The following is a 27759-nucleotide window of genomic DNA, read 5'->3' as shown; positions in this document are numbered from 1 at the left end:
GCAGCAATTTGACAACAGCACTAGCATGGGCAGTTAATGAAAAGAATTCACTTCAGAAGGTTAGAGGGAATAGTCCCTACCTATGCAAGGAATCTCGAGTTACCTTCAGTGCTGGCTGATAGCCTCCCTTCCGGGACTCTGATTAATTACACTTTTCCTACACATTTGAATGCTTTACAGGCAGAGCGAAAGAGCTTTCATCAAGGCACAGCTAAGTACAACCTGGGGGAAGGGACATGCTCGGGAAGTACCCTGGCATTGCCAGGGGGCCTTACTCTGGGGAGGTCCACAGGGGGGAGGGGAGGGGTTTCCTGTGTGTTTGTCGGGAAGGGGTCTCCCCTGCATGTGTGGGCGGGTGTCTCCATGTACATGAGGGAGATCTCAGGTTTTATTTTTACATTTATTAGATCTGGGCGTCCTTTTAAAAACTCTGATCTCTGATGGCGTGAGGCCTGCCTCCAGCATTTTTTTTGTTACAAAGTGGGCAGAACGGTAGCATTGTGGATAGCACAAATGCTTCACAGCTTCAGGGTCCCAGGTTCGATTCCGGCTTGGGTCACTGTCTGTGCGGAGTCTGCACATCCTCCCCGTGTGCACGTGGGTTTCCTCCGGGTGCTCCGGTTTCCTCCCACAGTCCAAAGATGTGCGGGTTAGGTGGATTGGCTATGCTAAATTGCCCATAGTGGCCAAAATTGCCCTTAGTGTTGGGTGGGGTTACTGGGTTATGGGGATAGGGTGGAGGTGTGGACCTTGGGTAGGGTGCTCTTTCCAAGAGCCGGTGCAGACTCGATGGGCCCAATGGCCTCCTTCTGCACTGTAAATTCTATGATTCTATGAAAGTGCTGGAAAATATGGTGGGCAAATGAAGGGGAGCACGGTAGCATTGTGGATAGCACAATTGCTTCGCAGCTCCAGGGTCCCAGGTTCGATTCCCGGCTTGGGTCACTGTCTGTGCGGAATCTGCACATTCTCCCCGTGTGTGCGTGGGTTTCCTCCGGGTGCTCCGGTTTCCTCCCACAGTTGAAAGATGTGCAGGTTAGGTGGATTGGCCATGCTAAATTGCCCTTAGTGTCCAAAATTGCCCTTAGTGTTGGGTGGGGTGTCTGGGTTATGGGGATAGGGTGGAGGCGTGGACCTTGGGTACGGTGCTCTTTCCAAGAGCCGGTGCAGACTCGATGGGCCGAATGGCCTCCTTCTGCACTGTAAATTCTATGAAAAGCCGGCAATGCAGCCAGCGACTGCACACCGCTTTTCTTGCCTGAGCCGGCACTTTGAAAAAAATCCTGAAAAATCCGCCCACTGTGTTTAAACAGGAATGGGTCTAATCTCCCTTCTGGATTTTCTGTCAATTATCTCACAATTTCTCTTTCGTTTTCTTTTCAGGTCACAACATATATAGAGCACAGCGTATGATAGACCTGGACAGTGAACTGGCCTCGGTCATTTTCTCCAGAGCCCGAATTAACAGTTTTGGGCATCAAGAACTGGATAAAGATGCAGATATTGTTCGGAAACGGAAGCTGCTGAGGATGATGGCTGTCCGGCAACTCGAGTCAGGTGTCGATCTTAAATCAAAGACCCACATTCTGGTAAGGTGCTCAGATTTAAGCTCCATCAACAAAGGAAAATGGAGTGCACTTTTAAAGGAAACCGCAAGATTTTATATAATAAACAGACATTTGGGGGGCATACTAATGGGAGAGGTTCTAAGTGCAATTTCCCGGGTGCTTCCCAAAAGCCAAACCAGCGAGACGGTGACCTGTATCTCATGGCATTTGGGGCCAGAAATGATCCCCCACGAGCATCCAAAGCAGGAAGAAGACCAATGACCTCCACAGGGCCGCACAGGTAAGCTGACACTGGCCCCTGGCACCAGTCCTGCCTGCCACCACTCTGACACCCCCACCCAAATGAGTCGCTGGTTGGCACCTCACATCCCCGTCCCCACCATAAAACACCACATGTGCCCCAGCACACCCTGGCACCCACCATCGATGTGTCACAACTATTATCCCACCTTACACCAGCACAGAGATACACACCTCGGTGGAGATGACACAAATGGTTAGGCTTCTGGGACAGAATATGGTAAGCACCACACAGTTGCTGATGCACATCAGGTGGAGGCAGAAACATCCAAGGGAGTCAGCAGTTGGGGGTTTGCTGGATCCCAGTCAGATACCGAGCCTCTGGACGAGGTTGTCCAAGGGCTGATGCAGTCGCTCGGACAAGGCCGTAAGATTCAGGAAGGGATGTCAGCGTCACGCCGGAGAGTGCATAGCCGATTGGAGGAGTCCCAAAATCTACGGGCGCAGGACATGGCGCCAGCAATGAATAGCACAGAGGCCAACACTGCTAGGGTGGCGCTGTGGAAAGCCTGGAACACAATATCAGCACATCACCAGTGGTGTCCAAGGTGTGGCTCAGTCAGTGACGACCATGGCTGAGCGCCTCAACAGCATGCCTCAGTCGCTGGGTGTCCCGATGCACCTCAGATCAGACGTGCCGACCTGCTGAATTTAAGTACATTATAAAGCAGAGGAAAAGAAACTAACAAGGATTCCCCTATGGGACATAGGGGGCATTGAAGAGGCAATGTACAGCATGGCACAGGCACAGATGGGCACTGCCGAGGCACTGCAGAGCATGTCCCAGTCATTGAGGGACGTGTCCCAGATGCAGGTGGACTTGGCGGGGCACTGAAGAGTTTGGTCCAATAACTGAGGAGCATCGCTCAGAGCGTCGACACCACGGTGCAGGCAATGGGGAGGTGCCAGGCCGGCAAGGCCGAATGACGCAGAGGCCTCTGGAGCTCACTCCAGCCTCCACTCCGTCTCATGGAGATCCCCAGGGCCCCATGGGCACCATCAGGGTGCAGGGACCACTGGAGCCCCACCTGGTGCCTTGCACCAGCGAGCTGACGGCAGTCTCCAGTTCCTCCGAATCCCGCCCTCCTGACCATAAGACCATAAGACATAGGAATGGAAGTAAGGCCATTCGGCCCATCGAGTCCACTCCACAAACACTGGCGCATCACAAAATCAGTGGGCAGGACAGGGTGGCACAGCAACCCTGGCACCAGCTGCAGGCCTTCCAGAGGATACCCGCCAAAAGCCTCAAAGACCATATGCAAAAAGCAGCAGGCTGCTCCACCTCCAATGTGCATCCTGGGGATGCACCTCGACGCAGCAGCAGAGAACGGAAGCTTAAGAAGATTGAGGATCACAGAGTGGACACTGGGGGTGGGGAAGATGGGTGGGAGGATGGGGATGGGGGTGGTAATGGGGGAGGGGTGATCGGCGGAGTTGGGGGGGCAAGGGGGTGAAAAAACAGACAAAGGCCCGATCTATGAGAGGCGGGTGAGGATGAGGGCCTCCCTGGCCTTCCAGGCATACTGGACAATCACCACCACCGCCTGTCCTCCACCACCGGCTGCTCCCACTGGTCCTCCCGGTCTCATTTTCCAGCCACTCCTGGTCCAGCCCTTCCTCATCCTCCTCAAACCAGTCCACACATCCCTCCTCCTCCAGCATGTTGCCCCGCTGCTGTGCTAGGTTGTGGAGGACACAGCAGAACACCACAAAGCTGGACACCCTCTGGGGGTGTGCTACAGTGCACCACCAGAGGGGTCCAGGCATCGGAACCCCATTTTCATTTTCAGCAGTCTGATACACTGCTCAATGACAGCAGGGGTGGCAGAATGGGCACCTTATACCAGGTCGCGGTTTCCAGCTGCTGCACTGGGGTCAGCAGCCAAGACCCCTCATCACCCCACAAACCAACCCGTCATCTTGGGCTGGTCCTCAAAGACGCCGGGAATCTCCTGAGTGTCACAGGATGTAGCTGTCATGCACGCTCCCTGGGAAGCGTGCATGCACGTGCATGATCCAGGGGCAGTGGTTGCACACAATTTGAACATTAAGGTAGTGGAACCCTTCCTGTTGATGAAGGGCACACCCTGTTGCCCTTGTGCGCGGAAGGCGACATATGTGCCATGTATTTGCCCTTGGACTTGGGGCATCCCGACGATGGCAGAGAATCCTGCTGCCTGGGCATCTTGATGGGCTTGGTCAGCTCAAAATTTATACAGCCAGCTACCCGAGCATCCATGACTTCATGGATGCACTTGTGGGCTGTAGGTTCTGAAATGCCACATACGTGCTGCTCGAGCCCTGAAATGAACCGGTGGCATAAAGGTGACCTTGACGGCCACCAGGAGCAGATATCCTCCTCCTCCACAAGGTGCCAAGTCCGTGAGGACATGGCATAGGTGCCACACCGTCTCCAGAGCCTCCTACAGCACATGCTGTCCGTCGTCTTCTTGAACGATCAACGACGCCTGTACATGTTGGCCATCGCTGTCCTCCCCCTCTTTGTCTCTCCCCGCCTTCTCTGCCCTCTCGCCACCTGGTCTGCCACCAGCACCACAAAGGCTGCCATTGCTGGGTCTACGACACCATCAATATTGTTTTACCGGTAAGGTTCTTCAACTTAAAAGGTGATTCCCTCATCCAGCACTCCAATCTAGGTGCAACATCCCACGGTATTGTGGGCATCTAGCTGGTGATTTCTGTCTACTGTCCATGAGGTGCGACTGCAGTTTCTAAAAATGTGCTCCTGGCAAGTCACCGCATCGATCATACTTCCTATTTTCTTCCCTCTTTCTGCCTTGGTCAGGCGTCTGAGCAGGCACATGATGTGCTATTTCAATCCTGCAACTGGCCACTAGGAATAAGGGTGAGATGCTGCATTGCATGGACCAGGGGCCACCATAGTTTGCACATCAGGAAAGCCACCATCAGGTTACATTTATCTGTACAATTGCATTTGCTGAGGATAAATTCTCTGTCACACATTCATTTGATCCTACATACTTGCCATGTCTGAATGGGCCAAAGTATCCTGGTTGTCCCAAATACCTTATTCACACAGGAAGCAACAAGTCAAATTTAAATGCTGGCTGAATTGTTTATTTTGGTTTTTTTCCTTCCTTTATTTACTCCAGCAGCTCGACAAACTAATGCACGGTCTTTGATCCAATGTGTGTTTGAGCGGGCCCCGCTGTTTAAAACAGTAGATCCTTTCCCTGGAATACTTAGTGGTTTATGACAATAGTCATGTTTAGACATTTGAGACGGGACATAAAGTTGCATTGAACATTTGTACCGTTTAAATGTGCTATTGACAGATTGTGGTAATGGATTTAAAAGTCTTTACCAACTTATTTATCTGTGACCCAACACACATTGCACTGATTTCCCTGTTACTTGTGTACTACCTATATCAGTGGATTTGAAACTTTTCTCTAAATAGTGACATCTTCCGAGGAACCCGCTGCAAACACGGACACGCTCCCAAGGACCTGCAAATATTGACACTTCCTGGATTACCCTGCAAATATCAGTACTTTCTTTGGGAACCCTTGTAAATGTTACCTCTCAGGGACTACCCTGTATGACCTCCAGAACTGTATCAGCTAAACAAAGGGGCACAGTGTTATCTACAATTGTAAAACTGCTTTCAAACCCATTTGGTCCCTGTAGTGATCTCTGTATGTGCATGTACAAAGGGGTTAATGTGTAATCAGTAGCACCACATGATCACTAGAGGGCCGGACCAACAGGGGTATGAAAGAAACCACATTGGGTCTCTTTCCCTCTCTCTTGGGTGCACTGTGACCAGGGCAGTATCAGATTAGTTCATATGGCTAGTGGAGTTACGTGTAGTTACTGTAGTTAGATCTTGTTAACCTTATCACTAGTATCAAAGTTAAAGTAAAGAACTCATGCAATTATTGTTATAGTTACTCAATAAACCTTTTGTTACTACTGGGCGAGTTTGAGTCTTCATCGAGATTCAGACAACCTCATCACTAACCAAGGATTGAGTAGCACATGTTACCTACCACACAGGTAACAAAACAGTCCCAATCCACCAAATTCACCCATCTCCACCTATCACTGGCCCTCTGTCCAGCCCCACTGCTCCATGCCCCCCCCACAACAGTATAAATCTGGCCCTATTCCAATTCTCTCCAGCTTTGACAAAGACTCATCCAGACTCAAAATGTTAGCTCCCTTCTTTCACCACAGATGCTGTCAGACCTGCTGAGATTGTCCAGTATTTTCTGTTCTTGTTTCAGATTCCAGCATCCGCAATCATTTGCTTCTACCCCAAATTCATCTGCTGACTCCCCAAAGCCTTTCCCCCATCCACAAGACACAAGTCATGAATGTGATGGAACACTGAAGTGCAAACACAAAATTCTGGAAATAATCAAAAGGTCAGGCAGAAACAGAGTTAACATTTCAGTCTTAGTAACAGTGACCCTGAAACCGCCATCGATTGTTGTAAAAACCCACCTGGTTCCCCGATGTCGTTTAAGGAAGCAAATCTGCCATTCTTAATGGTCTGGCCTACATGTGACTCTATACCCAAAGCAGTGCGGGGTTGACTCTTAACTGCCCTCTGAAATGGCACAATAAGCCACTCAGTTCAAGGGCTATTAGGGACAGGCAACAAATGCTGGTCTTGCCAGAAGTCCACGTCCCATGAAAGAATAATGAAACAAAAATCAAAATAGGACCAAAGTAACTCAATTTTTTTCAGTTTGGCATTAATTTACTCCTCAGTACGTTTGGTGCATTTGGGACTTAAGCGAATGAGTTCTAAAAGAATTTCAATGTTTCAATATTTCTTTCCTCCTCTTCATCTTCCTTTACCTATCTCTTGTTCCCCTGTGATTTAGGGCTGGATAACTAATTATTATTTGAGGATCCTGAATGTAATTTACTTATTGTGGAAGAAATATTCCCCATCTGCTTCCAAACGAGCCGCTGGTGAAAGAGTGAGTTGTTATTGTTAGCCTATCTTCACACCCACAAGTGTTTTTTACCCTTTGGGAATACTGGTGGAAGGATTTCCGAACTGATGATCAGCCCGTTGAACTGGGCTGAACGTTCCTCCCACGGCCAACAAGGCCTGGAATTCGAATCGATCCCAGAGCTTCTGGTCCAGCAGTAGGGGTGCTACCACTACGTCACAAGACCTCAGAAAGAGTGAGTGAGTGGACTGTTCCTGGCCCTGCCAGTATCATGTCAGTGTGGTCAACGAAGGGGCGTGCTTAAAGGTCAATACCTGTCTCTTCCTATGGACTGGGTGAGCTTGTGAACATGCAATGAGACTATTGACTCATTTGCAACCTGTCTACCAAATGGAGAGGTGCTCTGTCCACACTTGATGAAATCTATGTTCTTTTCCAGGCGAAACACGAGGAGCGAATCCATCACGAGAGAGACTTACAAATCGTAGAAGCGTACCGTGAGCGGATTAAAACGGAAAGTATCAGCAAGATGTTGTCCCACGCCATCACCACGCAGTACACGCTGTATGCCACCCTTGGAAACGCTGAATTTTTTGAATTTTGCCTGAAAAATCCCTACAGTGTTCAACACACAATAACCATTGAATGTGAACATCCAGAGCTCAGGTACACTGCTTCCTGTACAAGTGGATTAAGTCTGATCCCCAATATTTCAGTCAGTGGTACTTGCAACAAAAACTGCGTCTCGCTCACCTACTTCTCCCCTTTGACCCTCAGCACATCTCCTGCTCCATGGATTTGATTAATTCTCTCCCTTCTTGGTTAAAGTTGGAAGTGGGATTGAGGAGATTGAGAGATAGAGCAAATGTTGAAGAATTTAAGTTAGGACACAGTGATGACTGATTTATGAGATTGGGTCTTGAGCAAGTCACTGATTAGGATTGTAGCCTTTAACCAAAGGTTTGAATATTCCTGCTCCAACAATATTGAAAATTACCAGATAAAATGTATTTTTTCCTGTCTTATATTCCTCTCTTCCCTTGAACATCCATGGGACAAATGTCCACATGTAAGCTTCTTCAAAGCTCTCTCCTTCCTGGGCACCAGGTGGTGCCGAACATTGACCGGCGATTACTCTTTCCCTTTCATGGGCGAAATTCTCCCAAAACGGCGCGATGTCCGCCGACTGGCGCCCAAAACGACGCCAATCAGACGGGCAGCGCGCCGCCCCAAAGGTGCGGAATACTTCGCATCTTTGGGGGCCGAGCCCCAACATTCAGGGGCTAGGCCGACGCTGGAGGGATTTCCGCCCCGCCAGCTGGCGGAAACGGCCTTTGTTGCCCCACCAGCTGGCGCGGAAATGACATGTCGGGGCGGCGCATGCGCGGGAGCGTCAGTGGCCGCTGACAGTTTCCCGCGCATGCGCAGTGGAGGGAGTCTCTTCCGCCTCCGCCATGGTGGAGACCGTGGCGGAGGCGGAAGGGAAAGAGTGCCCCCACGGCACAGGCCCGCCCGCGGATCGGTGGGCCCCGATCGCGGGCCAGGCCACCGTGGGGGCACCAGGACCCCGGAGCCCGCCCACGCCGCCTTGTCCCGCCGTTCAAAAGGTGGTTTAATCCACGCCGGCGGGACAGGCAATTTATCGGCGGGACTTCAGCCCATCCGGGCCGGAGAATCCAGCGGGGGGGCCCGCCAACCGGCGCGGCCCCATTCCCGCCCCGTCGAATATCCGGTAACGGAGACTTCGACGACCGGCGGGGGCGGGATTCACGGCAGCCCCCGCCGATTCTCCAACCCGGCGAGGGGTCGGAGAATGACGCCCCATGTCCCCCATCAATATCCTGGGCGTCATTCTCCGACCCCCCGCGTGGGCGGGCTCCAGGGTCCTGGGGGGGGACGCGGGGCGATCTGGCCCCGGGGGGTGCCCCCACGGTGGCCTGGCCCGCGATCGGGGCCCACCGATCCGCGGGCGGGCCTGTGCCGTGGGGGCACTCTTTCCCTTCCGCCTCCGCCACGGTCTCCACCATGGCGGAGGCGGAAGAGACTCCCTCCACTGCGCATGCGCGGGAAATTGTCAGCGGCCACTGACGCTCCCGCGCATGCGCCGCCCCGATATGTCATTTCCGCGCCAGCTGGCGGGGCAACAAAGGCTGTTTCCGCCAGCTGGCGGGGCGGAAATCCCTCCGGCGTCGGCCTAGCCCCTGAATGTTGGGGCTCGGCCCCCAAAGATGCGGAGCATTCCGCACCTTTGGGGCGGCGCGATGCCCGTCTGATTGGCACCGTTTTGGGCGCCAGTCGGCGGACATCGCGCCGTTTCGGGAGAGTTTCGCCCCTGATCTGGAAACATGGGCGAAATGTCCGCCGACTGGCGCCCAAAACGGCCAGATGGCCCCGCGCCCCCCCCCCCCCAGGACCCCGGAGCCCGCCCGCGCACCTTGTCCTGCCGTTCAAAGAGTGGTTTAATCCACGCCGGCGGGACAGGCAATTTATCGGTGGGACTTCGGCCCATCCGGGCCGGAGAATCCAGCGGGGGGGCCCGCCAACCGGCGCGGCCCGATTCCCGCCCCCGCCGAATATCCGGTACCGGAGACTTCGGCAACCGGCGGTGGTGGGATTCACGGCAGCCCCCGACGATTCTCCAACCCGGCGGGGGGTCGGAGAATGACGCCCCATGTGACACTGGCAATAAAATAGTGGATTGTGTTTCTTAGTACTAGTTAATCTTTGAGTGAATTAGAGGCACAATGGTGTACCCTGTTAGATTGGCATCATGCAACAGCTCCTGCTTAATTTTGTACTCAAAGGAATACGTATCCTGGGGAATGGAGCACTTTCAAATGAGGTACAATATGGTTGGATGCAAACCAAAAGTGCCCATTCCTCTGCCCCATTAAAAAGCCTCAGCTCTAGATGCAGCACGGTGGCGCAGTGGGTTAGCCCTGCTGCCTTATGGCGCCGAGGTCCCAGGTTCGATCCCGGCTCTGCGTCACTGTCCGTGTGGAGTTTACACATTCTCCCCGTGTTTGCGTAGGTTTTGCCCCCACAACCCAAAGATGTGCAGGCTCGGTGGATTGGACACGCTAAATTGCCCCTTAATTGGAAAAAATGAATTGGATACTCTAAATTTAAAAAAAAGCCTCAGCTCTAAACCAAGGAGAGCACTTTCCCTTCACCATTACGCCAGTGTTCCTCATGTTGTTGCCTTTCTGAGTGAGACTGCCAATTTAGCATTGAATTAGTGACAATAGATTTCCCCATAAAATTGAGCCTATCCAGCTCAATCCACAAATCGTCCTTCGGGGTAGAATCTGAATCCAAGATGATAAGAAAGTACAACTTGTTTTCCTTGCTTTTGTTTTCTGCTCAGTATCATGCAATAGGTGTGCAGATTAGTTGGATTGGTCATGATCAATGCGCGGGATTACGGAAGGTCGGCACAGACTCGATGGTCCAAATGGCCTCCTTCTGCATTCTAAGGACTAAAATGCAAGCCTAACACAACAAAATGTGGCTATTCGTTCTTCAGAATAGGCATTGAGTGTTTGACTGTTATCTTTTACAGTGTCATTGTAAACAGCAGAGAATGGAAGCACTTCAAGAACCTCACCAAAACCCTGACCCCACTGGAGGAGGACATGTTCCATGTGGAAGGAGGAGTACAATTCCCACAGGTCTACCTACGGCCAAAAGAGACTGTCTATATCCCATTTAAATTCCAGACCTTCAGTGCTGACCACTCCATCGCTCCACAGGTACATTCTAGACTAATGTTTGGTAACTTCTCATGTCTATCATTCTTTTAATCCAGGTCCATTCCATTTTATTAATTTTTTAAAAATCAAAATTCCCTGAGTGAGCAGGTGGTAAGGGTTAATATCAACCCAAGTCAGAAAGACCAACGTGGCTTCCGGTTCAGTTCCAGGTTTGTGCTAATTTAGTAGATATTAATTCTGGTGGCATACCACAATTTAAAAAACTATATTTAAATATAGCACCTTACACAACCTCACAACGTTGTGTAAACCAGTGAGGTTTAGTCACTGATGCAGCATCGGACACTAATTGAACTCAAGTTCCAAAGGGTGAGATTGCGGGGAATGTAGTCTGCCATGAATTCACTTATGATCACTATCCAGAAGGATCTGCTGGGAGATGCATGTCTGCATGTGTGGATATTGGGCAATGTCAAAACCAGACTCCGATTTGCAATCTGCTGGTCCTCACTCTCTGGGGTTTTGCGTGCATGCAAGCTGTCTGGGCCAGATGTCAGACTGACACCCGAGAAACTGTACCCCGAGAAGTTTCAGGAGAGGACGGGATCAATTTAGGGAAATACATTTTTAAAAAACACTTAAAATCTTTGATAATATATGGAAAAGCATTATGCAATAAGTGCTGAGGTATTGCAATTATTGTACAATATTTACGACCAAATTTGCCTGAAGTTGCATTTCCAAGGTGAAAAAGATTCTTCAAAGCCCCATAAGACCGCAAATGGTGCTTCATATTTTGATTTATTTTCTCATATCTCAGGGAGCCATCTGGGACCCATCATTCCTTGGACCATATCACTGGGTAAGATCTATTGCTTCATTAGTCACTGGGCTTGCATTCATGGCTTGCCTGGCTGTGAAATTCAAAGCTATTCCTCCTCCTTTTCTTAATATTGTCACAAGTGGCAAGTGCTTTGTGAATATGAAGCGTATACGGTAACAGATTCTGGAAAAAAGACATGCGATTTTGGAGTTCAATTATCTTTTGGGGAGGTTGAGTATCATCTCACCTCTCTTCTTAATTTACGACCAGAATATTTTTATCCTCACATTACCTATGAGAGGAACCAGGCTGATCCACACATGCGAGGAGCTCATGAACTTTGTTGTCACTAAGATTGAGACAAATTGATCAGCTGCCTACTCCACTTTGCTCCCTTCCTTTGGTTCAATGGGCTGAACTTTCCCTAATGCTCTGTTGTTAATCTGAATTCACATTTTTTTCTGTTTTCCCTCCCATGCTCTCTGAGCTCATCTTGTCCATGAGACCCATTTCCTGCTCCCGTGACCCTGTTCCTACTGAAATTCTGACCACCCAACTTGCCCTTGGGCACGATTTTCATTAGATTTTGTGACTGGCACCGATCTAGTTGCACCAGGAACACTTCGGGAGAGGCCAAATGGGCGGCAGCTGCTAAATTGCACAGGAGTCATATTTGACTCATTTAAATATGGGCGGCCTGTTTGAGGCCTGAGCCTCTCGGCTCCTGGGAGTCACTGGCCGCACCGGCGAGGTCTCACACGAATGCCGATTAGTATTGGTCCCCCAGGTGGTTGGGAGCAGGACAGTGCCCTGGCACTCCCCCAGCACCTGGGTACTCTGGCAGTGCCAACATGGCAACCTACCACTGCCAGTGTGTTAGGGGCACTGCCTGTGTTGGGGAGTCAGGACGATCTGATCTCTGAGGAGTGGCCTGGCCGATGAGCTGAGTTCCCCACTGCTGAGAAAATTTCGAAGTGTGGGCTTGACTGGGGGCAAACCACCCCAAGGCCCAAGAAGATGACTAATTGTGGGTGAATACAGGTTTGGATCTCACCCAAAAAGCCGACAGGAAACACCCTGCCAAATCCGTCCAAAATTGCACTTCGTAATTTTTGGGGAGAATTGCACCTCTTGTCTCCATTTGACCGATTTTCTTAGCGGTTCTCTTTGCTTAGGTACTGTCTTCCTCACCTTAAAATCTGCTGTTATCACCCTTCTGCTTAGATTTAGTGAATAGAATCCTTTGTGTTGTGGTACGTTTCAGCATTTTAATGTGGTAACGGCAAAGCTATGTGTGACAATGGCACCCTACACCAGGGAAAAGCCCACTATCTTGCCAAAACCACAGACGGGATTCTCCAATAATGGGGCTATGTCCCCACGCGTGCGAGAAAACGGGCGCAAATCACTCCGGACTTTTTTCAAGAAAGACCGGGGTGATTCTCCATTTTTAAGGGGTGTTGCAGGGCCCCGGAGTGCCGCACACAGCTCTGGCTGCCGATACGGGGCCCTGCACTTCCGGCCGCGGGTCCGCGCATGCGCTCGGCAGCCGCCTGCGGCTCCGGCCTCGCGCGTCATGGCGGACCCACACAGCAGGCCGGTGCCAAAGAAGTAGGCCCCCCAGAACGCACGCGCCCGCTGATTGGTGGCTCCCGATCGCGGACCTCTTTCAACGGCCCCCAATCGGCACCGCGTCGACCGCGCGTGCGCGACTGGCAGTGATTTTCTGGTTGCCGGTGAATGGCGGGAAGACGGCGCGGGTTTGATGCCCCATCTCCTCCCCTGCGCCGGGCGCGATTGCGGCGCAGAAACTCGGAGAATTCCGGCGCACATGCTTGCTCTGTCTCCTCTCTTTGGTCAGAAAGATCAGAATAAACTTCCCTCCTCTGGCATAAAGAGCATTGTACACCTTCCTCATGGAATAATTGACAGTAAACCCAGAGATGTTACAAATGTCGACTGCTCTCAGCTTAAAAAATGACTGGCGACGGTCACCTTCACAGCCACTGTGTTATGATCCCAGTTAATATTATAGCTGGATGGGAAGATCCCAGAATGGCTCAAAAGACTGTAGCTTTTACTTATTTTAGAAAACGTGGTGGAACAGTCACAGCTAATTTGTTTTATCAACAAGAAAAAAACATTTATTAAACATGAAAAGTTGGATCATGATACAATGCTCCTTTATTCCCCTCTTGTTTTAACAAATAAACACAGATTTTAAGATTAACGTGGATTATCAAGTATATCTTAAACTATAAGTCTCAGTAACACAACGTACCTTTAAATACACAGATTGGCTGTGGTCAGGCACACTCCACTCTGAACCCGAGTAAATGTCAATGGATTTTTCCTCAAAATCCCCCCCAGATGATTCTTATACCATAAGCCACCTTTTATCACTGAACTCTGGCTTCCACATGGGTGATTTTAAATCCCGCTTTCAAAAAAACACACTTTCAAATCTCCTCTTAATTAGTGCTTTCTCTCAGTTGTCTGTCCATCAAAGATTCACTCCCTTCAGAATTTCTTTGTCTTTACAGTTCTAACAATCAATTCCCAGACTATATTAAAACGGCACCAAACATTTGATTTACCTCTGAAGTCTGCTTTCCCACTTTAAATCTGGTTATTGGAGCTGTCTCTTTAACTCAACCTTCCTCTCAGCTCTGCCTGTCTTTACTGAACAGTTCTGTGTTTTAGTACCTTTATCCTCAAGCTTCTTAAGACATTCTTTATATCTCAATTCCCTGCTTATCTGAACTTTGGGAAGTCTGTCTCTTTGCAGCACCCTTTTCCTACCCAGCTTGTCTTTTCCTGACATGCTTCAGAGATGTTCACCCCCAGTGTCCTATCTTCAACTGCAGGCAAATTCAGTTAAAACTAAATTCAAAAAGCCTTTCTACCTTCAGAGGGCTCCAGTGGCTAAGTAACGACCACATGTTTCTGCAAAAGTATTTACTTTTCACACCCTAACTCACTCTAAACACAATAGAATTCAAACTAAAACCCCCACACATACAAACACCTTGGTCTAGCTTGAATCTAACTATATGTTTCCCCTTCCTTACACAGATATATTAGATTAAACCCACTTAAAACGATACCTTCTAATGTTTACCAATACAAATATAAATCCCTTAAAACTACCTTTGTTTTCCTAACAACTGGCAATGCTGTCCTCGCCCTGTTCTGAAGCTGCAGCTCTGCCATATTTATGGAGTGTCTACTTCATATAATGCAGGCAAACTGGTTTAATTGGAGATAAGAGAATTGCTCCCCAAAGACTCTGGGTGGATAAGGCTTCTCCCTCTGTGAACAACTTGTTCCCTTCTGTGCTGCCTCTGCTCCATCTCCCTCACATGCTGTAGCACAAGGGGAATGGTCATTGGAGCACCGATGACTGGGCGCAAATGACCTGAGCAGATGACTTGAACTCAGAACGAAGGCCTTCTCCGACTCCAGCACCACTCTCGATAGACTTTACCAACTTTAACCCGCTTTGCAAAGCACCAAGCACTCTGACGAACCCAGCCAGAGCGAGTAGTGTTTAATCAGTAACTAACCTGTGAGTGGGGCCCTTCAGCTACTGAATGCATATTTAGCTGTGTGTTTGTGGTTAAGAGTGGGTCTTCGCTGGAGCAGCGAGGTTGACAATGGCAGCCCTGACGTCAAATTAGTCTTGCTTGCTGATTGACGTCAGAATCTGCCTACTCTGTGTATTTCTGGGGCCCACTCCAAATGCCCATGCTAACACCCTCGCCAAAATGGGATCTCGAGCCACAAGACATTGTTTGCCCAGTATGAACACAATTTTGGAATCAGATCAACACCCTTAAGACTGACACTTCAATGATTTCTATGACTATGGGCACTGCAAGAGCTGTATTTTACAGCCAATATTCTTTTTAGCCATTAATGATGCTGACAGTGGTGTTACTTGGAGATTAGCACAAAATGATCAAGTAGCACATGGCTCCCTAATAATTAACAGCTCAGAACAATAGGTTATTATTGGTCATATGGCATATTATCCATGTATAAGTTTTAGATCATGCATATATTTATTGAAAAGATCCTTTTTCAGTGAACCCTGAAAGATGGCCTTGTGCCACAGCAGTTCCATTCCTCCATAGTGCATCAGGGGATTGCAATCTGATTCTTATTGATTTTCTGTGATATGAGGTGGCTGAAGACTAATACTAAATTATGAATGAGGTGCATGGTGACCTAATGTTGGTATTCACATGATAAAAAAAGACTTATAGTATGAACACAGAGAGGCTGTTTTTTTTCACTTTGAGAAATGATTCCCCCCCTCCCCCCAATGTCTGCTAAGGATGGGATTTGTCATCATTTTTAGTCCGTTGATGTAGCAAATCAAATGCTGGGAGCAAGTAATTACTATGCGCTGAGCTGAACTGATGTGTGCAATTTGATGTGGGTTCAGAAACACAATAGAGAGCACAGAAAACTCCACAGAAATCACCATGGGAGGAAACTATCCCAACGGTGCTGTGAACACCTACAGTGCTATTGAGCTGTGTAGATCAGACTCAGTACATCACAGGGCGGTGAATTTAATCACCAGACCATCAGGGGAGACAATATTTAAATGTTAATCAGTAGCTTACTCAATGGAGCATTCCCATTGCAGGTTTCTGTTCATCCAAGAACACTAATTTATTGCATTCCTGCTTTTCTTTTTGTTTTAAACAAACATCACGCTGAGCAATGGCGAAGAGCTCTGCTGCTCCGCAGACTTTCTGGAACTTTTCGAGCCACTTCGGAAAGTTTGACAAGAGATTTCAAGTAGCTTTATGCTAAACCATTTAAAATAAAAATAGATTAACACCCTCATCAAAATAATGGCAACTGGAACAGCGACGCTTTGGAGGGCAGGTGGCCATCTCAAGGTGAAAAAAACAGCGTCTCCATGTTCATGCTGTAAGTCATTTTTTATCATGTGAACACCAACATTAGGCCATCATGCACCTCATTCATAAGTTTGCAGGCATCTTAGAGAACTCAACCTGAGTGAATTGTATAGAGGACTCCAACATCATGTGGTAATCGGATGTAGTTAGCAAATGCAACGTTGCTATTCAGGAAAGGAGGGAGAGAGAAAACAGGGAACTACAGGCCAGTTAACCTGACATCAATTGTTGTGAAGATGTCAGAATATGTTACTAAGGAGGTCTTAACCAATGCACTTAGAAAGTCATAGTTTGATCAGAGGTAACAAGAAAGATAAATCATGTTTAATAGATTTATTAGAGATTTTTGAGGATGTAAGGAGAAGATAAAAGGGAGTCAATAGATGTACAGGTTGAGCATTCCTCATCTGAAATTCCGAACACCGAAAAATTCCGAAATCTGCACTTTTGTTTTGAGCGCCGACGTTACATCACGAGCGGAAAATCCCACCAGCCTCCTGGGTGATGTGCAGTTCCCAAAGCGCTCTGCATATGTGCAGTTCCGAATGCACGCCACACATGCACAGTTCCCAATGTGTAGCGCAATTCCTAATGTTCTGCAAATGCACAGTTCCCAACGCGCGCCGCACATGCGCAGTTCCCAATGCGTGCCACATATGCGCAGTTCCCAACCCAGTTCCCAGTATATTTAGATTACCAAATGGTATTCAATAAGATGCCATACAAAAGGTTAATATGCAAAATAAGGACTCAGAAGTTGGAGGAAATATATTAAGGGCAGAATTTCCCCAAAATTGCACAGAGTGCTGGATCAGGTGGGAAAAGCTGTGTGAAACCCACCTTTGCTCACCTGATTAAACAGCACTCTGTGCAACTTCAAAGTGCTGGCGAGGATCACCCAGCCAGCCAGCTGGGAGGGTGGGGCCTAAACCCATTGGTTACGCAGGCATTCTGAGATTGGTGTGCCGTTTTTAACAGGCACCCTGATTCCCACAGCCCACAGAGATCGTAACCCCCCCCCCAAGTATTGGGCGCCCTCCCCCATGCAGTCATGAGGGCTTCCCTCTCCCCCCTTTCAATTATCGGAGCTCTCCCTTCTCCCTTTGCAGTCATTGGGGCTCCCCTCTCTTCCCCCACTACACCCATGGCGGAGGGTTTACCCCCTGCCAGTGTCTCCTTCATATTCCCCACTTGGCATTTCCCACTAGCAGTGGCCCCTTGCATTGGGCACTGCCAGGGGAAATGCCCAGCCTTGGCCCTCAACCCCCGGGGCCTCGAGGCACCACAGTGCCCCCGGCGTGGTCATCACGACTTTTGAAAACCTGTGGTGAATCGCGCCAACATGAAGTCACACTGCCGGTGGGGAGGATCCAGCATGGCCGACACTATGGCATAAAGCCCTTTAAATATATTAAAATTTATGTAAAATCATGAAAATCGAATTGATGCCATCTCTGGGCATGAACCTGATTATTTCACTGGCGGGGAAGATCTCAAACCGAGATCTCGCCATCGCAATTCCCATTTTGGCCCTCACACAAGATTGAGCAGACATAACGGGATTTGAGCCCTCATGAATGGGGCCGCTACTTCGCGGCCTAAATAAGGATGGAGAACGACTAACAGACAAGAAGTAGAGAGTTGGGATAAATGTGGCATTTTCAAGTTTGCAGGTTGTAACTGGTGGAGTGCCGCAAAGATCAGTGATTAAGCCTCAGTAATTTACAATCTATATTAATGACTTAGACAGAGACCAAAAGTAATGCATCCAAGTTTGCTGATACAAAGCTAGGTGGGAATGTAAGCTGTGAGGAGGACACAAAGAGGCTTCAAAAAGATGTAGGGGGCGATTCTCCGTGGCGCGGACCAAGTGCCCGCGTCATCGTGAACGCCGTTGCATTTCACGACGGCGCGAACAGGACCCGGGCACGACCAATTCTGGCTCCCACAGGGGGCCAGCACGGCGCTGGAGCTGTTCACACCGCTCCAGGTGCCGCGCCAACCCGCGCATGCGCAGTTGGGGCAGCCCAATCCTGCGCATGCACGGGGAATGTCTTACGCACGCCAGCCCCTCACCAACATGGCGGCGGTGTTCTGGGGCCGCGCACGGAAGGAGGTAGGACCGGGGGGGGGGGGGGGAGGAGAGGCCGGCCCGCCGATCGGTGGGCCCTGATCACGGGCCAGACCCCATCGGAGGCCACCCCGGTGAAGGAGCCCCCCTCCCCCCACCACAGGCCACCCCCCCCAGTGTTCCTGCAGAGTTCCCGCCGGCAGTGACCAGGGGTGGACGGCGCCGGCGGGAACCAGCCGCTCGCCGGTTCTCCAAGCAGCCCGGTGCGAATCGCACGACCCCTGGTTACCTGGGGGGTGGGAGAATCACGTGCGGGGGTCGGGGTGGCGTGGCGCGATTTGCGTGGCGCCCTGGCGATTCTCCCACCCGGCGTGGAGGGGGGGAGAATCGCGTCCGTAGAAATGTTAAGTGAGTGAACAGCAAGTTGGCAGATGGAGTATAATGTGGGTAAGTGTGAGGTTATTCGCTTTGGTATTAAGAGTAGAAAAGCAGAATATTTCTTTAAAGGTGAGAAACATTTCAACATTGATGTACAGAGGAAACTTTGATGTCGTCATACAAAGAAGATGAAAACCCTGGCTGTGTGGTTGATGATGAAGAGGAAGGCTGCAACCTGTTGGAAGATATGATTGGACTCGTTAGCAGAACAGTGGCAAATGGAGTTCAAATCGGAACTCCATTTGGAGTTCAAATCGGAGATACGTTACCTAATGCATTTGGGGAACGCTAACAGGGCACGAGATTATACAATAAATGGTAGGATACCGATAAGTGTAGAGGAACAGGGGGACCTTAGAGTGCATTTCCACAGGTTTCTGAAAGTTGCTGGTCAGGCAGATAATGTGGTCAAGAAGACATTTGCCATAATTAGCTAAGGCGTAAAATATAAGAACAGGGAGGTTATGCTGGAACTGTATCAAACATTCTAAAACAGCTGGAATACTGCCTCCAGTTCTGGTTACCTCTGGGTACAAAGGAAATTAGTGAAAATATTGGCTGGACAGAAGAAGTTGAGGAAAGAGTTGATAGGCTCGAGTTGTTTTCTTTGGAAGAGAGGAAGGTAAGGAAACAACTAATTTGAGAGTATTAAATCATGAGGGGTCTAGCTAAACTGGATAGAAAAGCTATATTCCCATTATTCGAGGCAACCAAAGCCAGTGGCCGAGGTTTAGGGTATGGGGAAGGAGGTTGAGAGGGGATTCGAGAGCACATTTGTTTCCACTCAGAGGATGCTCAGGCTCTGGAACACAATGCTTGATTAGGTGATAGAAGCAGAAACTTCCATTGTGTTTAAAATGTACTTGGGTTTACATTTGATGTACCATAACCTACAACGCTATGGACCAAGAGCAGAGAGTTGGGATTAGGTTGGATGGCAACTTGTTGCTAGTGCAGCTACAATGGGTCAAATAGCTTCTTTCCACACCGTAAGTTTCTATGGTTTTACAATTCTATCTACAGCAAGCAATTAGGAAGGGAAATAGTATGTTGACTTTTATCGCAAGGAGAATGGCGTGCGAGAAATACCAAGCCTTGTTTTAATTGTTTAGAACTTTGGTGAGACCACACCTGGAGTACTGTGCTGCAGTCTTAGAACATAGAACATAGAACATAGAAAATACAGCACAGAACAGGCCCTTCGGCCCACGATGTTGTGCCGAACCTTTGTCCTAGATTAATCATAGATTATCATTGAATTTACAGTGCAGAAGGAGGCCATTCGGCCCTTTGAGTCTGCACCGGCTCTTGGAAAGAGCACCCTACCCAAACTCAACACCTTCACCCAACACCAAGGGCAATTTGGACATTAAGGGCAATTTATCATTGGCCAATTCACCTAACCTGCACATCTTTGGATTGTGGGAGGAAACCGGAGCACCCGGAGGAAACCCACGCAGACACGGGGAGGACGTGCAGACTCCGCACAGACAGTGACCCAAGCCGGAATCGAACCTGGGACCCTGGAGCTGTGAAGCAATTGTGCTATCCACAATGCTACCGTGCTGCCCTTGAGAACAAAAATCTACACTATATCATTTAACCGTAATCCATGTACCTATCCAATAGCTGCTTGAAGGTCCCTAATGTTTCCGACTCAACTACTTCCACAGGCAGTGCATTCCATGCCCCCACTACTCTCTGGGTAAAGAACCTACCTCTGATATCCCTCCTATATCTTCCACCTTTCACCTTAAATTTATGTCCCCTTGTAATGGTTTGTTCCACCCGGGGAAAAAGTCTCTGACTGTCTACTCTATCTATTCCCCTGATCATCTTATAAACCTCTATCAAGTCGCCCCTCATCCTTCTCCGTTCTAATGAGAAAAGGCCTAGCACCCTCAACCTTTCCTCGTAAGACCTACTCTCCATTCCAGGCAACATCCTGGTAAATCTTCTTTGCACCTTTTCCAAAGCTTCCACATCCTTCCTAAAATGAGGCGACCAGAACTGTACACAGTACTCCAAATGTGGCCTTACCAAAGTTTTGTACAGCTGCATCATCACCTCACGGCTCTTAAATTCAATCCCTCTGTTAATGAACGCGAGCACACCATAGGCCTTCTTCACAGCTCTATCCACTTGAGTGGCAACTTTCAAAGATGTATGAACATAGACCCCAAGATCTCTCTGCTCCTCCACATTGCCAAGAACTCTACCGTTAACCCTGTATTCCGCATTCATATTTGTCCTTCCAAAATGGACAACCTCACACTTTTCAGGGTTAAACTCCATCTGCCACTTCTCAGCCCAGCTCTGCATCCTATCTATGTCTCTTTGCAGCCGACAACAGCCCTCCTTACTATCCACAACTCCACCAATCTTCGTATCATCTGCAAATTTACTGACCCACCCTTCAACTCCCTCATCCAAGTCATTAATGAAAATCACAAACAGCAGAGGACCCAGAACTGATCCCTGCGGTACGCCACTGGTAACTGGGATCCAGGCTGAATATTTGCCATCCACCACCACTCTCTGACTTCTATCGGTTAGCCAGTTTGTTATCCAACTGGCCAAATTTCCCACTATCCCATGCCTCCTTACTTTCTGCATAAGCCTACCATGGGGAACTTTATCAAATGCCTTACTAAAATCCATGTACACTACATCAACTGCTTTACCTTCATCCACATGCTTGGTCACCTCCTCAAAGAATTCAATAAGATTTGTAAGGCAAGACCTACCCCTCACAAATCCGTGCTGACTATCCCTAATCAAGCAGTGTCTTTCCAGATGCTCAGAAATCCTATCCTTCAGTACCCTTTCCATTACTTTGCCTACCACCGAAGTAAGACTAACTGGCCTGTAATTCCCAGGGTTATCCCTAGTCCCTTTTTTGAACAGGGGCACGACATTCGCCACTCTCCAATCCCCTGGTACCACCCCTGTTGACAGTGAGGACGAAAAGATCATTGCCAACGGCTCTGCAATTTCATCTCTTGCTTCCCATAGAATCCTTGGATATATCCCGTCAGGCCCGGGGGACTTGTCTATCCTCAAGTTTTTCAAAATGCCCAACACATCTTCCTTCCTAACAAGTATTTCCTCGAGCTTACCAATCTGTTTCACACTGTCCTCTCCAACAATATCGCCCCTCTCATTTGTAAATACAGAAGAAAAGTACTCGTTCAAGACCTCTCCTATCTCTTCAGACTCAATACACAATCTCCCGCTACTGTCCTTGATCGGACCTACCCTCGCTCTAGTCATTCTCATATTTCTCACATATGTGTAAAAGGCCTTGGGGTTTTCCTTGATCCTACCCGCCAAAGATTGTTCATGCCCTCTCTTAGCTCTCCTAATCCCTTTCTTCAGTTCCCTCCTGGCTATCTTGTATCCCTCCAATGCCCTGTCTGAACCTTGTTTCCTCAGCCTTACATAAGTCACCTTTTTCCTCTTAACAAGACATTCAACCTCTCTTGTCAACCATGGTTCCCTCACTCGACCATCTCTTCCCTGCCTGACAGGGACATACATATCAAGGACACGTAGCACCTGTTCCTTGAACAAGTTCCACATTTCATTTGTGTCCTTCCCTGCCAGCCTATGTTCCCAACTTATGCACTTCAATTCTTGTCTGACAACATCGTATTTACCCTTCCCCCAATTGTAAACCTTGCCCTGTTGCACGTACCTATCCCTCTCCATTACTAAAGTGAAAGTCACAGAATTGTGGTCACTATCTCCAAAATGCTCCCCCACTAACAAATCTATCACTTGCCCTGGCTCATTACCCAGTACTAAATCCAATATTGCCCCTCCTCTGGTCGGACAATCTACATACTGCGTTAGAAAAGCTTCCTGGACACACTGCACAAACACCACCCCATCCAAACTATTTGATCTAAAGAGTTTCCACTCAATATTTGGGAAGTTAAAGCCGCCCATGACTACTACCCTATGACTTCTGCACCTTTCCAAAATCTGTTTCCCAATCTGTTCCTCCACATCTCTGCTACTATTGGGGGGCCTATAGAAAACTCCTAACAAGGTGACTGCTCCTTTCCTATTTCTGACTTCAACCCATACTACCTCAGTAGGCTGATACTCCTCGAACTGCCTTTCTGCAGCTGTTATACTATCTCTAATTAATAATGCCACCCCCCCACCTCTTTTACCACCCTCCCTAATCTTATTGAAACATCTATAACCAGGGACCTCCAACAACCATTTCTGCCCCTCTTCTATCCAAGTTTCCGTGATGGCCACCACATCATAGTCCCAAGTACCGATCCATGCCTTAAGTTCACCCACCTTATTCCTGCCTGAGTCTTGGTCTCTAAGTCTACGGAAAGATATGATTTTCTTGGAAATGTTACAACAAAGGTTTGCTCCATTGGTGTCTGGGATGAGAGGGTTGTTCTTAGATGAGAGGCTTGGACTCTGGAGTTCAGAAGAATTGGTGGCATAGTGGCACAGTGGTTAGCACTGCTGCTTTGCAGTGCCAGAGACCTGGGTTCGATTCCGACCTCTGGTGATTGTGTGGAGTTTGCACATTCTTCCCGAGTCTGTGTGTGTTTCCCCCGGGTGCACTGCTTTCCTCCCACAGCCCAAAGATGTGCAGGTTAGGTGGATTGGCTATGCTAAACGTCCCCCAGATAGCTTTGCAGGGATAGGGTAAGGTGCAGACTTGATGGCCCGAATGGCCTCCTTCTGCATTGTAGGGATTCTGATTCTTTGAATAGGAGGTGATTTTATTGATACATACAAGATTTGGTGATGCCTGGGTAGATAGAGAGGTTGTTTTCCCTGGTTGGGGAGTCTAAAGCACAGGGGCAGTCTCAGGATAAGAGGTCTTTTAGGGACTGATACGAGGGGAAATCTCCTCACTCAGAGGGTTATGAATCTTTGGAATTATCTACCTCAGAGGGTTGTGAATGCCCCACCGTTGTATACATTCAAGACTGAGACAAGGCAGGTTTTTGATCTCTCAGCGAATCAAGGGATTGGGAGTGCAGGTAGGAAAGTTGAATTGATGCACAATGCAAGCCACTACTCAAGGACAAACGAGTATGTAGTCAGAGGAGGTGGGTGAGATCCTTAATAAATACTTTGCATCGGTATTCACCAAGAGGGAAATGACGGATGTTGAGGTTAGGGATGGGTGTGTGAATAGTCTAGGACATGTCAGCATAATGAAGGAGGAAGTGTTGAATATCTTAAAATGCATTAAGGTAGACAAGTCCCCTGGGCCGGATTGGATATATCCCAGGTTCTGTGGGAGACAAGAAAGGAAATAGCTGGGGCCTTACCAGGGTATGTTGCCTAGTCTGGAGGGTGTTAGCTATGAGGAGATATTGAAGAAACTCAAATTGTTTTCCTTGGAAAGACGGAGGCTGAGGGGAGATCCGATTGAGGTCTACAAAATTCCGAGAGGTAAAGACAGGGTGAATAGTCAGAAGCTTTTTCCCAGGGTGGAAGACTCAATTATAAGGGGGCACAAGTTCTAGGTAAGAGGGGGAAGTTTAAGGGAGATATGCGGGGCAAGTCTTTCATGCAGAGGGTGGTGGATGCCTAGAACATGTTGCCAGTGGAGGTGGTGGGGGCAGACACAATAGCAACATTTAAGATGTATCTTGATAGACACATGAACGGATGGGAATAGAGGGATACAGATTGTTTGGGCAATATGTCGATAAGGAATCTGGACTGGAGCAGAGCATCCGCAAGGAAGCAATGATGAAAGCTAACAAAAGTTTTAATCACATGATAAACTACAACATACAACTCCACTCCCGCTGCGACCCATATCCGGGTCGGGGTTTTTGTGCCCGTTTGGCTTCCCTTGTTAAGGCAAAGCTCCGCCCTGGGGAACCTGGGGGCGATTCTCCAAAATGGAGACAAAGTGTTTGTGCCGTCGTGAACGCCGTCGCGTTTCACGACGGCGCGAAACGGGCACGGGGACGACCGATTCTGTCCCCCACAGGGGGCCAGCACGACGCTGGAGCGTTTCACGCTGCTCCAGCCTCCCTTCCCAGCGCCAAACGGGCGCCGCGCCAACCAGCGCATGCGCGGGGGACTTCTTCAGCACGCTGGCCCCGACGCAACATGGCGTGGGGATTCAGGGGCCAGCCGCGCAACAAAGTAGGCCCGGGGGGGAGAGGCCGGCCCGCCTATCGGTGGGCCCTGATCGTGGGCCAGATCCCATCGGAGCCCCCTCCCCGGTGAAGGAGCGCTTTTCCCTGCCCCACAGGCCGCCCCCCGACCCTTCGCGCAGAGTTCCCGCCGGAGTGACGAGGGGTGAACGGCGCCGGCGGGACACTGTCGTTTCGGCGGCCTCGCCGATTCCCGCGGCCGGCACCGCGTCAAACGCACCGCCGCAAATGGCGCCGATTCTCCACGCCTCGGAGAATCGCGCACCGGTGCAGGACGTCGTGGCGCGGTTGCGGCGATTCTCTGGCCCGGCGCGGGGCTCGGAGAATCGCCCCCCTGATAGTCCACACCCTGTGACTCCCGTGAGGGTTACAACACTATTATTTCTATAGTAGTCTTACTCACTTTGGCAAGAATGGACAGAAGGCAGGCGCTAACCCCTCAGGAATTAATTGGCTGCTTGTTTAGTTTAGTAAAACAGTGCATGTCAGCAAAATTGGGTTTCTATTTTTTACACACACCTAACTTGTTTCTAAAAGTGGATTTCCACTTTCAAATGTCAAGTCATACTGAGTGCATTATTGTTTAATGCTCCTGGCTAGGGTGTAAATTTGGCAGAAGCCTGGGTTCGGATCACCTGTCTGCCCTCTTGACCGGAAGCAGTACATTGCATGGAGGAAGTGGGGAATGTCAAGAGAAAAAATCCCCCAGCATATATCTACATTTATTTTGCTCAGACCAACCACCTTAAACCGTTGTCATTTTTTCTCTCTTAGGGACCGGCTGATGGGAAACTTTCAAGAACAAACATTGTTAATCAGCCTAACTCTGCACCCAAGATGATTGAAGTACGTATTACCTTATCAGCAGTGCAGCTGAGGATGAGAATCGTTGTTTTAATTTGGATTCAAGCCTCAAACGTTCCAGCTGAGGAGCAATGCTGCCTCTTAATTTTTTTGGATATCATGGGCGAAATTCTCCCCCAACGGCGGGATGCCCGCCGACTGGCGCCAAAGCCGGCGCAAATCAGACGGGCATCGCGCCGGCAAAAAGGTGCGGAAGTCTCCGCATCTTTGGCGGCCTAGCCCCAACATTGAGGGGCTAGGCCGACGCCGGAGGGATTTCCGCCCCGCCAGCTGGCGGAAATGGCGTTTGTTGCCCCGCCAGCTGGCGCGGAAATGCGGCGCATGCGCGGGAGCGTCAGCGGCCGCTGTCAGTTTCCCCGCGCATGCGCGGGAGCGTCAGCGGCCGCCGAAAGTTTCCCGCGCATGCGCAGTGGGGAGAGTCTCTTCCGCCTCCGCCATGGTGGAGGCCGTAGCGGAGGCGGAAGGGAAAGAGTGCCCCCACGGCACAGGCCCGCCCGCGGATCGGTGGGCCCCGATCGCGGGCCAGGCCACCGTGGGGGCACCCCCCGGGGTCAGATCGCCCCGCGCCCCCCCCCAGGACCCCGGAGCCCGCCCACGCTGCCTGGTCCCGCCGGTAAATACCAGGTTTGATTTACGTCGGCGGGACAGGCAATTCCTGGGCGGGACTTCGGCCCATCCGGGCCGGAGAATCCAGCGGGGGGTCCCGCCAACCGGCGCGGCTGGATTCCCGCCCCCGCCCAATCTCCGGGAGCGGAGACTTCGGCGGGGGCGGGGGCGGGATTCACGGCGGCCGGCCAACGGCCATTCTCCGACCCGGCGGGGGGAGGGGTCGGAGAATGACGCCCCATGTTGTTTACCCGTAAGGCCAGCCCAGCTCAGTGAATGCGCGCAGAAAGTCCCAACGGAGCGCCATGGGCCTGAGGACATGAATTTCAGAAGGCTAGCATTCCCAACATCACTAAAATCACATCACCGTTTTGGTATTCCTTGCTGACTCCTCTCTTCCTGCTGCCATTTCTCAGAATAGGGGCCAGCCTGTTGAAGACTGAGATTAGGAGGAATTTCTTCACTCAGAGGGTGGGGAACCTATGGAATTCTCTACCCCAGAGGGCTGTGGAAGCTCAATCTTTGAACATGTGTCAAGATAGATTTCTGCAGACGAATGACGTTAAGGAACATGGGGATAGGGCAGGAATGTGGCATTATGATAAATGATTGGCCACAAACTAATTGAGTGTCAGAGCAGGCTGGGCGGGCTGAATGGCCTACTCCTGCTCTTGTGTTCCTGAACCCCCTTTGCTCTGTCTTCCTCTAAGCTGTAGAGTTTAAAAACAATAAAATTCACCACATAGCTATTTGTGGCTACTGATTTACAATGGCCATGAAAATGTGACATAATTATGTAATTACTCCAACACTTGGTAATAAAATGATATCTTATTTATTCAGTCACCTTAATCATTGGCCCTGATAATAGATGATATGTTACTTCACAAAGGACGTTGCAAAGCTCTTTCTGTGAAATACAGTTACTGTTTCCATGTGAACGAGTGTCACAGGCATTTTGGCCACAGCAGCCTTCCTTAAAACGCAATGAGGTGAATGTCCCACTAATCTGTTGTTGGTAATGCTGTGATACTTGCTGCTTGTGCGTTGGTATTTATGAATTTTTTTTTTTTGCTTCACCCTGCATGAGGAGTTTTTTAAAAAAGTCACAAAATCGATAGTTTATGCAAATTTACCATTCAATTGTATGATTTTCTTTCTTCAGGTGTCTTTCAAAATTGAAAATCAGAAGCCGATTGCCATCCTACAGGTGAATGTTGAAGATCAGCCATATGTTATTGATCAGACATTCCGCTTCTACCATCCTGAGCTCACATTCCTGAAGAAATCTATCCGCCTACCTCCATTGGAGGCTCTGTCAGGTAC

General features: G+C 49.4%; 1 protein-coding gene across 5 annotated transcripts in view; it reads left to right on the top strand.

Annotated features, from left to right (window-relative positions):
• Positions 1–27759, top strand: part of nphp4 (nephronophthisis 4) — a 770918-nt gene that overhangs the window by 691536 nt on the left and 51623 nt on the right. For 3 of the 5 annotated variants that reach the window (XM_072478481.1, XM_072478484.1, XM_072478483.1), the window contains 6 exons: positions 1384–1589; positions 7263–7489; positions 10386–10575; positions 11357–11398; positions 25738–25809; positions 27599–27755. In XM_072478481.1, the coding sequence (XP_072334582.1) occupies positions 1384–1589; positions 7263–7489; positions 10386–10575; positions 11357–11398; positions 25738–25809; positions 27599–27755 (894 nt within the window). The remainder of the gene's footprint in view (positions 1–1383; positions 1590–7262; positions 7490–10385; positions 10576–11356; positions 11399–25737; positions 25810–27598; positions 27756–27759) is intronic. The other 2 variants (XM_072478482.1, XM_072478485.1) reach the window with 1 other exon arrangement.

The sequence above is a fragment of the Scyliorhinus torazame genome, chromosome 16, assembly GCF_047496885.1.
Source record: "Scyliorhinus torazame isolate Kashiwa2021f chromosome 16, sScyTor2.1, whole genome shotgun sequence".
Taxonomy (NCBI): domain Eukaryota; kingdom Metazoa; phylum Chordata; class Chondrichthyes; order Carcharhiniformes; family Scyliorhinidae; genus Scyliorhinus; species Scyliorhinus torazame.
Note: the sequence above shows the minus strand (reverse complement) of the source record. Positions and strands in the feature narration are given on the sequence as shown.